The 14,438-nt window shown below is 42.9% G+C and overlaps 1 protein-coding gene across 2 annotated transcripts in view; it reads left to right on the top strand.

The window, feature by feature from the left end:
• The window catches only part of DOCK5 (dedicator of cytokinesis 5), an 87,454-nt gene that overhangs the window by 13,649 nt on the left and 59,367 nt on the right, over positions 1 to 14,438 (top strand). For both annotated transcript variants that reach the window (XM_064472491.1, XM_064472490.1), the window contains exons 2-5: positions 3,992 to 4,075; positions 11,275 to 11,315; positions 12,330 to 12,385; positions 13,250 to 13,346. In XM_064472491.1, the coding sequence (XP_064328561.1) occupies positions 3,992 to 4,075; positions 11,275 to 11,315; positions 12,330 to 12,385; positions 13,250 to 13,346 (278 nt within the window). The remainder of the gene's footprint in view (positions 1 to 3,991; positions 4,076 to 11,274; positions 11,316 to 12,329; positions 12,386 to 13,249; positions 13,347 to 14,438) is intronic.

The following is a 14,438-nucleotide window of genomic DNA, read 5'->3' as shown; positions in this document are numbered from 1 at the left end:
ACCTGCTCTTCCCATCATCATACGGCCGTGTGCCAGCCCACATCAAACTCGGTGCCTATTTAAGAGACTTCCAGCTCACCGTTAGCTATTACTGGGAGCCCTGGCTACCCTGGAAGGCCCAGGCGATCTCCGGTTTCCCTTGCCATTCGTGTAACCCTTGTTTCTGATGGTGACTGTTGCGTGATGCTTCAGGGCAGAACAGTGAATCCTCCGACATCCAGCGTGCACGCCCCGTTGTGCAATGCCTTTAGCGTTCCTTCTTGATCTGTTCTGAGGAATCACCTTCTGCCCCGAAGCATGAAAATTGCTTCTCTTTATCTTCACCTATTACTCTGGCTGCTGTCATCAGTCATGAAGTTGTCTGTTGCCCTTTTCAAACCAGCCCCAATGTTGACCCCTCTGACCATCCCTCCTATGAATTCCATAGGCTGAATGTACTGTTGAGAAGAACATTTCTTAAACTTTCCACTAATCAAACTGGGGGACTGTAAATTAAATAATATGATACATTGCCTCTAGTTACGCTCAAAGAATATGATCATTAAAACAAACCCAGTATCTCTTCCTCATGGATCGTGTTTTCTACCTCTGCCTGCTTATTTAGATTAAACTTGCTAGACTTCAGTGCTGCTTTTCATTCAGGATGATAAAAGGAAGAGGATCACCATTCTAAAGTGAATTTCAAAGGATGAAATCTCAACGGAAGTTTAACTTGAAGCAGAAAGACTTAACTTGAGATATTCCTGCAAATTTGGGGATGAAAGTCTCTGTATTTTTCTTCCCTTCTTCCTTTCTTGCTCCTCTGTCAGAATTTTATATGAAGGATTTTAGTTTTTTCATGCCAGGACCGTGTTTGTTATGTGCAGCTTCCCTTTTCTTTTAAGTCGGAAAGAGGTCAGATTAAATACACACAGTGAAGAAGAGGCTAAGCAGTTCAAATAACTGCAGATGGACTATTTCGGACAGGACTGACTTCAAGCAGCAGGAAGCATCAATTGCAAACAGTAAAGCTCCCAGGGAAAATATGCCAGCAATTTGTCTTTTATAACCTTATGCATAACCATTGGGGTAGGAGGTTTTATGTACAGTGACCCTCTGTTCTTGCTTAATTCAGTCTAGCAAAGCAAGAGACTACAAATCTTGCCTTTTTTTTTTTGATGTGCGGCGGCAGCAGCACGTTCCTTCAGCTTGTAAATGCTACACGTTGGGATCTGAAACCTTTTTGGTAAAGCAGGGAAAGAGAAGGAAGGGAACTGCACTGTTTAGTTCTCTGTCCTGTGGCTGTTGTGATCTTTGGTGAGGGGAAGGGAATGGCAGTGTTTAGTTCTCCCCCTTCTTGTGGCTGTTGTGCTCTTTGGTTTTGAATTAACTGTCTGTGTTCTCAAAAGAAAGGCTTGTCTGATGCCCGCCCACCTTTCTGTTAGACACTTGGTGCTGCTCAGACTGCTTTTGTCTGAAGCTAAAGCAGCATTTTTATAGAAAAATACAGACCGGTATTTATTTAATATCTGTTTGTCCCAAAGAAACCCAAGGCATCTAGAAATTGTATGTAGGAATCCCTATATGTGTAAGCACATGTGCATTTCTAAACAGCAGCCATTTCTCATGGTCAGCACAGCCATGAAACAGGAATCCCAAACTGCATTTCAGGACAAAGTAAGGCCGTCCAGCCGTAACCACAGGAGGAAGCCTCGGTAGACAGAATGTACTCAGCCAAGTTAGAAGTTGGCTGGGACACCGTGCTTTAAATCTTCTAACTCCGCTGACAGTGCTATAGGATTATTAATGTCCGTAGGCTGCCTGATGCCTGGACTTCACCTGAGGAACGACACCGCCCATGCAGCGCCGTGTCCCCGTAGCACGTTATGGGCCAACAGCTCAGCGGTGACCCCAGAGGAAGTCTGGATTGTTTTATCCATCCAGGCTGCTTCCTGCCGCACCGCGGGGAGATTTGGAGATGTCCCGTCCAAGTAATGGCTTGCAACATCCCTGCTGAACACTAGCGATTTGGCAGGTTTAGTGCAACAGAGGGCACGGCTGCAGGGAGTTTGCTTTCCGTTGGGTTGGGCGCTGCACTTTTATGCTGACCTCTGCAAAACCTTGCAGAATTGTTTTCTGTATCTGGCAGAACGGTTTCTTTTTAACTGAATCAAATACAATATTCACCAGTTCTTACGTCAATTTATGATCTCGGCATCTGTCGATACAAGGTAGTTCTTAATGGGTTACTCTGTTCTACTCCTGTGTGTGTTCATGTTTGGCTTTGGCCGTAAACATTATCCAAACTTTGCTGCAAAAATGTTGATGTTTTTTTTTACTTTTGGGCTGCTTCTGGGGCATTTAAGCTGAATATCCAGATCACTAGTCAGTTTTTAACATCTTGGCTTACGACACCATTGCAGGGAGGGAGAGGAATCTGGATGTCGAAGCAGCTAGTGCCTTAAGAGCAAAAGTGCAGTAACATGCCTGTACCCCTCTGGAAAACAATGCAGTAGGTTCAGCGCGTGCTCCGCGTGTATCTCTGCAGGCACTGAAGTTACGGTAGGCATGAGTTAGGGCCACCGTGGACAAACACTGCCTCTGCAGCATAAGAAAATAAGTATCTCTTTGTGATCAGCATCTATTTCAGATACTGCAGGGAATTCACATCACCTGCCTACTTCTGTTGGGTTATTTATAGTTACAATATTTTAAAGGAAGCTAGTATATGTGAGATGATTTCCAGTGTGGTAAGCCACAGTCGTTTGTTTATGCTGGATCCTTGCCAGGAGGCAATATACCTTGTCTTGATGGAAATGATAGGCATTTGATGCGAATTTCCGGACATACGAGCTCAAGTTTTTATTTATTTAATTAATTTTCAGAGGGGGTTCTTCAAGTACAAACCCTCTGAAGTCTAAGGAATTTTCCCAAAGCCCCTTGAAAATGTTTGCGTGATTTATTTGCCTTCTTAAAAATAAACATTGTGCTTGCTTCGCTAATACATTTCCCTGGGGAATAGATTTGGGTACGTAAATATGACACATGTGTATGAGAGGATTGCATTGCTGCATTTAAGATGTGATCTGTACTTAAACCAGCATTTTAAATAAATAACTAAGATAATCTCCTTTTGGTAGAGGAATGGTCTGTTCTGACTCATCGGTAGATGATGAATTCATTGAACCATGGCAAAGCATTTTCCTGACTGCTTTTTGTCTTTTTACTTGCATTGGTTTGAAAGCAAATTAATATTAAACTTTCTCATCCTGCAAGCCTCCAGCAGCTCTAATGAGGGCTCTTCTGCCTTGCCCACTGAAACTGAGCACCTCAGGAAAGTTCCAGAGAAAAGGCAATGTAGAAGCGTGGGCTTCTGGACTTAATCCTATTCCCAGTGGAAATCCAATAAGCATTCAGATTAGCTTTGTCTTTGGTAGGGATTAAATCTGCAGAGAATCTCAAGTTTTTGTGCTAAGATTGGTTCATGTCCAGAAAGAGCCTTTAGTAGCAAATAGTCTGAGGCATTTAATATAGAACAGTGGCTTTTTTCCTTATGACATCCAGTTTATGTTGGTTTATCAATGTTTGTGAGCGCTACATTGCAGTGAGTCCTGTGAAACACTAATAAAAAATGACAATTGCCTAATTGATCCATAACCCCCGCCTGGGCTAATAGTGACCTTTGCTGGGTAGGTTCGGTAGAGTGGGAAGATGCAGCTTCTTAATATAGTGCCACAGATCTGTATTCTTAAAGGTAAAAGACAAACTTTGTTTGCTGTTAAGAATAATGTTTCTTATCTTTGCAGGAACTGATGGTAGAATCTGGAAGTAGATATGCTACGTGCTATTCCGGTGTATTATATACACAGGATAGCTTAGTAACTTCTTAGTGCTTTTTCAAAATCATATTCTGCCTTTGACAGGTGCCATGATACCAGATTTCAAAATCTGGTCACCTCAGAGCTTTCAGCAGTGTTTTTCATCTCCTTCTCCCCTCTCTTCCTCTTTTTAGCAATATACAATTATGATGCTGTCCAAGATGTGGAGCTCTCCTTGCAAGTTGGTGACACTGTTCACATTTTGGAGATGTACGAAGGTAGGTGGCAGATCACTTCCGAGTACTTTACAGTTGTTTTTGAAAGTAAATATTAAAAAATCAAGATTTTTTTTTTTAAATAATACAAATTTCAGATCTAGATTTTCAACTTCTGATACTCCCAAAAGCATGAAGTTTGCTCTGTGGTGTTTGCTTTGTGCACTTGACTTTCAAAATGGTACTAAAAATACATAAAATACAGAAGTGGCAATCATGCCGACGCTGTTCCTGGCAGAGGTTTGTCAAGGTAAGATTTCACAAGCGTCTCAAGGCAGCTCTGCGAGAGAAAGAAGTACTTGTGGCTGTTCATTCCTGTTTCCACACCACACCTGTTTACCTTGGCTCCTCGTGCCAGGCCAAGTGCTTGTGTAGTCATGTGATGAACTGATCCAGCTGGAAAATAATAATAATTAAACAACCAAAAAAAGTAGCTTTTCACCTGAATTAGTTCTTTGATCCGAGGCAACGGGGGCAATGAATGGAAGAAAAGGAGAGGGCAGGTCTGATTGTTTCAAGAGTAATGTTGGTTTAAGCCACAATACCGTGCGCTGGCATTATACATTTTAAAAAGCCTGCACTTATGGAGCTTCCATGCACTTCTTAGGCTGTTTCTCCCAATGCTTTACTGGGAAATTTTTCATAATGCCTTGAAGTAAAACATGTTGCAGAAAGGAAGACAACATTCCTATTTTAAACAAGATGAAAATTACACTGGTGTGTTTCACATCTCCTTATTAAACTAGACTGTTTAATGAAGATTTCAATATTAGGCATGGAACACAGCCATTTAATTATTTTAGCGAAGGTACTAGTCGCTACTCCATTTGGAAGGCTCTCCAAAATTTAAATACTCTTTCCAAAATAAAAATGCAATCATTTTCACAAGCAACATCGGATTGAAGATGACTTAGCGTACAAAAACTCTTTTGTATCTCTCTGGGAACGGCAGGCTGCTTGTTGAGCAATTTGTTCTTAGCCAGTTTTTCTCTTTCCACTTCTCTTTGACCTTGACAGTGGCAACAGCCAGCCAGTTCCTGCAGGTCCAAGCAGATGACGTTGCCTGTGTGTGTTGTTACACTGATGCATGTGTGTGTGATAGTGCTGGGTGTGTTTGACGGGGGCAGAGAGAGGAGGAGACGGGGAAAAATCCATATGTAAGAGTACAAATGTCTGAACTGGTTTAGCAAAAAGACACAAGGTAGAGGGAGTGTCAGGGATGAAAATTGCCCTCGTGAAGAGGTAGCATCATTGTTTAATCCCACTACTTGATCTGTAATCAGCTGTTTAACAGAGAGACAGTCAAGAATAGGAAACAAATAGCCAAATGGCATCCCTTTTTACCTGAAATGTCCCAGTTTGGGACCTCATTCTAAGAGGATTGTTTTGTAAATTGTTTGGGAAAGTGTTTTGATTGTTTTCATACTCTGAGCCGTGACTGTGGTGTCCTGGTTTGTGACTGAGGCACCCCGGAATTACTGCAGTACAACTAAACACTTTTCCTGGAAAGACCAGCTGAAAATTCAGGCCAGACCCTTGTGAATCTAAAGGAAAAGATGTCGGTTGTCTCTGAGACAGTAACTCTGCTGCAGATCTGGTCTTACTTCCCGTAAATTCATCTCAAAAACTCCAAATTCTGATATTCTGTCTGCTTGGGAGGAAATTCTCACATCTTATTGTATCTATTTTTCTTTCTTTTGGGACATCAGCTTTCAGCTTTGTTTCCAGACATCTGTGGGTTGTGTTTTTGAGAATTAGTGTTCTCACAAGAAGCCTTTTTCTGTTGTTTTTTTTTTTTTTTCTCATGCTAATGTTGTATACTTACAAATGCAACTCCAGTCTGATAAAAGTGGAGTTTTTTGTTCCAGTAATCGCTGTTCTTATCTGGATACACAAGTCTCAATTTAGAAAAAGGTTCCATTTAAGCAGGGTGTTGGCTTTGCAAGAAGAAAGGCTCAGAGATGACTTCACTTTTTTTTTTAGTTGGTGTGAGTTATCCCTGCAGCTCCTGGCTGGGGCGTTCCTTAGGCTATCGGTAACATTCTTCAGGGAATTCAAGGGGAGTTTTTCAGGATTGTCCGGAAGCTTTCATCTAATGGTAAATAGCCACTTGGAAAATCTTGCTCCTCGCTATTGTTCCCTACCTCAGGCTGCACAGGAGCATCTTTTGTGCGTTACCAGAAGGTTCTCAGGGCTGGTGCGCCGCAGGTCGCGTCCCGCTCTGTCAGCCATCTAGAACATGCCTCCTTTTTCCTCCTGGTTGAAGTCAGCAGGCATTCATTCCTCAGCTGTGTTCAGTGAAGGCTCTCTGTGTATCAAGCAGCCTTCACTTGAAAGTTCTTTGTATTCTGCAGCCAGGGTTTTGGCTGGCTCCGCTCTGTCTGTAAGAATTGAAGCGCACAGTTTGTTCCTTGACAGCAAGGCAGCAAGGTTGAAGCTTGCGCTGCGTTTTGGTGTTAACAGTAAATGTTATCTGACTCTCAACTGGCTGAATAGCTTTGAGACATAACACTGATACAGCTAAGCCGCTGGGGTAGGTGTGTGAGAAGCAAAGAGCAATAAAGTGAATTAAAGTGCAAGCCAGAAGGATGCAGTTTGGTGCAGGCCGCTGCGCTACGCAAACTTCTAACGTTACCATTGTGTCTCGCAAGCTCTTAAGGTGGAGTGCCTGCAGTCAGGTCCTGCTGTTGTACTGCTTAATGGCCTCACAGTGAGAGAAAGCACATTTAAATTGCAAAACCCCGCTCATTTATGCTAGCACATGCTATCAGGAGTTAGAGGCCTGCCGCAAAGGCTGGAAGTCCTCATAAATGGCCAAATTTGCGGTTAGGCTCTGGCATTGCACTTCTGTTAATAAAGCTTTCTTTTCCCACGGTCTGAACAGATCACAGAATCCCAGGTGGGAAGGGACCTTGGAGATCATCTAGTCCAACCTTTCTAGGAAGGGCATAGCCTAGACAAGATGGCCCAGCACCCCGTCCAGACACCTCTTAAAGGTGTCCAACGTGGCCGAGCCAACCCCTTCCCTGGGGAGATTATTCCAGTGGTGACTGTCCTCACTGTGAAAAATTTCCCTCTTGTGTCCAGTCGGAATCTCCCCAAGAGCAACTTGTGTCCATCCCCCTTGTCCTCTCCATGGGACTCCGTGTAAAAAGGGAGTCTCCATCTTCTTTTTAGCTCCCCCTTAGGTACCGATGCTTTGCCTAATACAAGTCCCAGTTACACGGTTAGGCTTGGATTGTGAGTGCACAAAAGAAGATAAGGGAGTGATAACGTGGTAGATTGTCTGTTTGTACTGCTGGACTGCAGCTTGCCTGTGTCAAAGATTTGTCCAAGGGTGATCGGCCCTAAAAATGGTAGCTTCAACTTGGACAAAGTACACGACATTGAAGTGAAGGTCATCAGAGCTGAAACCACAGACTGAGCAGTTTGAACTAAATAAAGGGTTCAAATATTTCTAGTACCGGCTCTAAAGTGCTGATGTCCAATGCAGCCCGAATCCGTATAGGGACCCTCTGAGAGCTCTTTGCTATTGAGGTATAGAAATCCACAGTCTAGACTGTGCGGCATTTCCTTCAGTCTGGGAAATGAAGATCGTGGCATACGGCATCTTTGTCAGTCTGCTGTTAGGTGCAGTTGTAAGTGGGGTTTGAGCTGTAGGTAGGGTCTAAAGTTGCATATTCAGTGGTTTACTTTTGAGACTGGTTTTAAATAATTTTTGAAATGTCTTAGCTGGGCTTCAAGCATGCTTTGGAACACCACGGGGTGTGTATTATACATGAAGATCTGGAGGATACTGATTTTCCTAGACTTACCTTCCCTTTAAAACAAATACACATATACTGTGTGCAAAGAATGGTTTTGTTAGTTTAGGTGTCTTGGTCATGATACACTTTTGCAAAGTGCAAAGCAAGGGGGTTTTCCTCCTCCTTTCTCTGGTTGGCTGCCTGGTTGCAGAAGGGCATGAGATCTTTGTACAAAATTACTTTTTCCACCTGATAATAAGCCAAGCAGCGCATACGTATCCTGTTGTTTGCCAAATACTGTCAAGACTGGGCACGTGCTGCAAAACTGAAGAAAAGAAGGAAACTTGTTGCGTCCAATACTTTGAAGGCTGCTTAGTGCAGGATTTACTTAGTCTCTGGGAATCTGTCCTTGAGCAGTGAGCTGGGGAGGATACATTTCTGTTTAGGGGAATGTTTTCTAATCTGCAGTATATACTATTATTTCAGGCAAGCTGTGGGAAATAGCTAAATTGTGCATAGAAGGAATGTGTGCCCACATACTGTGATTCCGATCGGTTTCTTCTCCTGATGAAAATAAGTTTGCATTGAATTTGTTCCTAGTTTCAGACTTTTATCTTTCCCCTGACCACTGTCAGTGAACGAAGCAATGCTGGTTTTATTTCAGTACAGTGCAGCGGTGTGTGCTGTAGTACTGAGAGACGGGACACTACAGTGGAAGGGGAGCGAAGACCTTGTGGTTAAGCACGTGACTTGGGATTGCATCGCTGTGTATAACTTCTCATTGTCTAAACTACTGTAATTTGAATACTTAGATTTTCTGATCTTTTACATACTGCATAAACTCCATTTAATGAAAGGTAAAATGGAGTACGTGTGTTCCATTAAAAAAATAACCCAAATAAAAAATGAACTTTACCTTTCTTTGCCAGACTCGGTCCGCTATCCTTGCGTTCTTAATCAGGCTTCAGTTTGAGAGAGTGTCATAGTAACTGAAATTTGCCATGTCATCTTCAACTGAAAAGTCTTTCTCTGTTTAGCACGTCTGCTTGGGGAAAGTACTCGAGAAACACTTAAATAGCCTATGATTCCTCTGAAGCTTTAGGCAGATTTTGGGTTGTTTGGGATTTTTTTAAGAAGAAATCAGTTGATCACTGCCAAAAGCTTTTGTTCCTTTTAAAATTATCAATAAGGTTAATGAAAATTGGAGCAGAATTCTGAAAAAAATTGCATGAGACACTTACTGAAATAGTTTTGCATAATAATATACAACATGCTTTTGTGCAATGATTGCAAAATATTTTAAAGCAATATGGTTAATGCCAAGAGGCCATTTTAAATATGAGGAAGCTGTGGTGCAGAAGGGCTGAGAGACTGTGTCAAATGGAATTGAAATCACTGGGAAAATATTCTTGTTAGATTCCATGAGCTTTGTATAACACCCTAAATAACTTGTACTTGGCCGTTCAATTAATTACAACTTGGATAAAAATAGAACCTAAATCTCCTCATCCCTAATCCAGTACCTTATCCATTGGTCCATGATCAATGTATAATCTTACCTTCATCCTGTGGAAGGAATGGAATTTCTTCTTACCTCCTAACTTACTACTGGAATATTGGAGTTTATGTGGTCAAGCTGATTCACCTTCTTATTGCTAGAGAAAGGGGACAACACTGTGCTTAAAAAAAAAAAACAAAAAACAAACCCCCAAAACCCCCCCCCCCCAAACCAAACATGACCCCACATACCAAAAAAACCCCAACAAAACAAAAAAAACCCCACCCTAAGCTCTTATTTATGGTCAAGGGGTCTCAGACCCCTGGTTCCTCATGGAACCTTCTTTGCTAAATGTATGAGGGATAAACCAAAACAAAAACCCAAACTAAAGAATAAAAAAAACCCCACCACAAAAGCCAGCCTCCCCTCCCCTCTTCTTTGCCTGATTATTCCTTAAATCCCTTTGCCTTCTTGATGCTGCTCCTTCTGCCAGTCAGCTGAACATAATCGTCTTGGATCAGTGGTGGTGTCTGTCTTGACAGCTCTGGACATCATTCATGTGTTGCAGACCCCAGTCTATACCCTTATCTTTGCTAAGAGGTAGGGTCAGTGTTTTCAGATTCAGTGCAAGTAGAACCTTAGGAGAAGAGTCAAAAAAACAGTGCTCACGGAGCAGGGTTTTGGGGCTGCAGAGTGCCTTGTCACTTGGAATGAGGTTTTTAGTGGCTCAGGGTCAATGCAAAAGTGCAAGTCTGCGTCCTATCCCAGAACAATACGAGGGACATTATGTCTGCTCATCAGCATTTAAACCGGAGCAGATTCTTCTAAAATGCTTCGTTTGTTATTTCCAGTACAGTAACTTCAGGAGGGCTGGAGGTGATGGAAAGTGTTGTGGCAGGGAACAGGCCCGCAGTGGAAGGAGTGCGCTTGGTCATGCACAGCTCTTGTGTTGGGAGACGGGTGACAAAGGTGGGGGGGGAAGGGAAAAAACCCCCTTCGTCTCGCGCAGTTTGGAGGTGGTAGAAGAAGAGTGGGAGTGACTTGCCCGCCGCTGTGCTTCTCTCCCCTCTGCTCATTCAGCAAGGCTCGCTCCCCGATGTAAGAAATACAGCGATTTTTTTTCATACACTTGCATTTCAGCGTCACTGAAAGCAAAATACTGGTCAAACCCCGGGTGCTGAAGGGAGAAGAAACATACATCTGAAAGTGGCATATTCTTCTGAGCCTTGGGGATCAGTTACTTCTTTGTATCTTATACTTTACTAGACCTTGTCAAGACAATATTGAGAAACAATACCTTTGCCAGGGCAAGCAGTTTGGGGGATTTTTTTGCCTTATCTCATAAAACATTCAGCCTTCCTTTGAAGGAAGGCTTTAGACTGGGTCACAGAAGAAAATAACGAACCTGCACAATGCTGAGCTCAAGCACAATCTATGTGATGATTTGGATGAAAATGCACTTCAGAGAGAAGAAAATTTTAAAGGGGTGGAGTGGGATTGGACTTGGGACACTTGAATATATTTCTCTTTGCTGGATGTGTGCTCTGTGACCTTGGGCTGGTAGTTCTGCGTGCATGTCTGTGTGTCTCTGCCTCATCTGTCAGGTGATCGCAGCGGTAGGTCTGTGCTGTGGATATAAGTTGGAAGCTTTAGGGAACAAGGATTGCTGCTTTCAAAATATGTGGCATGGAGCAGCCCGCTTTTCCACTGAGCCCTATCGGTACAGCCCCCGTGGGTGTGGAGAGAAGGAGGTGTCGGGGCATGGCAGGAGCAGACACCCTCCTGCCCTACTCTTAGGGACCAAGCCTCCTGGAAACAGAGCAGAGGTGTCTTCACAACAGGAGATCTCAAATGAGCAAGATCAATAGATTTATGTTGTAGAATTGTGGTGAGAATGACAATGTGTATTTAATTGCTGTAGACAGGAAGAAAACGATATTTTTGTTTCCCTTTGGCAGGCTGGTACCGAGGATACACACTCCGAAATAAATCTAAGAAGGTATGATCTCACTTTTCGTTAACTCTAATTTTTATTTCACACCTTGCCAGACCCCATCCGGTGCTGTAATCTGCTATGCTTCTGCTGTATTTCCTGTCTTCATACTGTGCAGGTCTCCTGATCGCTGGGTCCTTTTCCATAGTGATAGAAATAAATGCCCTTGAGCTAAATGTTTCAGAGCCATTAACTGGGTACTGCTCCATTGTAAGCATGCGTAATGTAGTTTGAACCAGCAAAATTGACTGTTGCATATCTGCATACACGAGCTTATTGCTTTATTATTATGGTCTTGGACCCGTACACATCCAGCATTGGTTATAGGTGCTGGTAAGATTAGAGTTTCGATTTGACTTGGAAAATATTCCGAAAATTATGCATGCGTGGATCTGAGCCAAGCTTCTTGAGGTTTGTGAAACCAGTCTGAAAACTGCGTGGAAATCTGGTTTCCCGTAGGAATCCTGGCACCTCTGGTGTGGTAACATCCTTCACAGCCTCCATTTTTCAGGTGTAAAGGGGAATGAAAAGAAAATAGAAAAGGACTACAGCACTCCCAGAAGGTTTCTCTTAAATAATGGAAACCTGGGGCTGGTGAATTCCTACATGTGTTGAGCTTTTCTAGAGAGCCGTGGGTCCAGAGCAACCTGACCAATGACTCAGACCATTTTGTAGCAAGGGCAAATGAGTATGACTGGTAGTTTGCAAGAGCGTACAATGTTACATACAGGAAGATTAGCGTCATTACAGTGAAACAAGCAATTAATTTCTCTGAGGTGCCAATATCAACTGTAGTGCTCAAGCATGCAACCTCATGCTCCTTACTGTCTTTTTCTCCTGTGGTACCTGGACTGGTGCACCCAACACATTTCTGTTACAGGCAAACAGTAACCATCAGTCACAGTTACTGTTCTGCTGGTCAGGCTCTTCCCCTCTTCCCCTGCCTTCTGTTGAATGCATTTTTGTCACGTCATGCCCTATGCTGTGATTTATTGATTGTATTTCTGTATTTATTTTTAGGGCATTTTCCCAGAAACGTATATCCATTTAAAAGAAGCAATTGTGAAGGACCGGGGGTAGGTTGGAGCTTCTTGAGATATACTTTTGGTAGCAAGAACAATGGAATGCTGTTTCATTAAAAAAAAAAAATAAAAAGAAAGAAAAAACTTAAGTCGTGGTGGTTGTAACAAACGCCAGTGGTCTGTGTGTGCAGCAGGGCGCACCGCCTGCGCTAGACTTCTGGAGCTGCGTAACTTTCTTTTCTTCAGAGCATTGTAGATGACAAAACAGTTGCAGGCATAGGCGCAGGAGAACACTATTTGAAAAAATAAGAAAGCTCTGCTAGACAAGTTAGTAGCAAGGCAGGTCAATCAAGTTACGTTTAGCTCCTCTGGGGACTCCTGCGAGTCATAACACACTCCTGCTCACAGCCAAGCAGCCAGCAGGAGTGTGGGTTCCTTCCTGCCCTGGAAAACATCTGAGGAAATGACTCCTCGTTTGATTCTTAGAGCTGATTCTGTGATCATTATAGTGAGAGGCAAACAGCAGTTGCAAAAGAAGAGGCTTTAGAAAGGGGGTTTGGTGGTTTTTTTTCTTTTACTACTTGTGGCGAAGTTACTGTTGCAAGTGGTGATTCTTCCAAACTTAATTTCTGTCTGTTTAGCATTATGTTTCTGGAATAGATCACCCGAAAGTAGCAAGAGTAAAAGAAACTCGAAATATGTTTGCATTAAAAATGGATAATGAATGTGCAGGTGTGTGTTGGAGAACCAGTTTGAACAATTTAAGAATCTTGGCATTGGGAGTGAATTGTGTAAATGTGCAGCCTTCTAAATGTCTAAATTTCAGTTTACACATTTATCAGGAAAGGATGGTTTACTGCTAAGTTATGATCTTGAGTGTAACACCTCTTTTCTATTTTCTCCTTTTTTTCCCCCTAGACAACATGAAACAGTGATTCCAAGTGAATTGCCCCTTGGACAAGAACTCACTTCTACCCTGAGGGAGTGGGCAGTTATCTGGCACAAGTTATATGTGGTAAGTTTTCGTCAGTGGTTGGTATTTCACTAAATGACCTCAGATGAGATGAGACTGGGCTTTTTTGCAGGGCACTTTAAGACTTTGAATAGAATATTAAGCAGAATTGTAAAAGTATAGTTACTGTAAAATTGGTCTTGAGAGGCTAAAAATGGTCTGCTCCCCACTGACCAGGCTGTGTGATCACAGACAGAACTGCGGTTTAGTCAACGCTACAGTGTTTGCCCTACTTGAATAATTGTGCGATGACACAGCACTGATGAACCATTGACTGGCACAAGTCACCCTCAGCTGGTCGGGGCTGTGTGAGTCACAGTTCACTGGTAAAGCAAGGGTTCCTGCTCTGCCTCTCTGTCGTGTGTCTGTGAGGGCAAGATGTCTCTGTTGTGTGAGAACGTTGTGCGAGAAACCATGGTGTTGTTTTATCAGAACTTCTAGCGAGTGTGAACTCTGCTTTTCTAGAAGTATTGTAGGTCCTTAATGGAATGGTTGCTCTTCACCCCTGTGTGCCTACGGCTCAGATAGGCAAGGCAGACAAAGGAGGGAAAGAGAGTTAGAGCCGTGTGTGGTGGGGGAAGATTTGACTTGTCAGAAGTCACATATCTAGTTCTCCATAGGCCTGGGGAGAGACCTCTCATCTACTAGGTCTGTTTAGTGGCCTGGCCATGTGACAGCTGCCTCAGAAAAGTCAGGAGCCGAGGTAGTGCATGGGTTTGGTAGTTTTGCTGAGGTAGGTGCATTCTTCCTCAAAGAAACACAACCGGAGTTCACAATTAATTGCCTTCTTTCAAAGGTGATTATTAAGGCACATTAAGGAGAGTCAAACTTCATTTTCCTTTGGTTAGTAGTGAGTTCAGCCTGCATAGTATGTGCTTTGAGGCCTTAATTAGGGTGAGAGAATGGTTTTTAATTAGCTGTAGCCATTCAGTTTACCCAGAGCAAGTTCTCCTATTGAAAATTTCACGAGGCCACAACTACATTTTGTTTGTGTGCCGTGAAACCACAAGAACTTGTTCCACCCTCTTAATTTAATGAGAGGCCGTATGTGATGTTATTACTGTTTGAAGAGAGAATTTTGTTGCTGGCCTTTTA

Source organism: Phalacrocorax carbo, chromosome 24 (genome assembly GCF_963921805.1).
Source record: "Phalacrocorax carbo chromosome 24, bPhaCar2.1, whole genome shotgun sequence".
NCBI lineage: Eukaryota > Metazoa > Chordata > Aves > Suliformes > Phalacrocoracidae > Phalacrocorax > Phalacrocorax carbo.
Note: the sequence above shows the minus strand (reverse complement) of the source record. Positions and strands in the feature narration are given on the sequence as shown.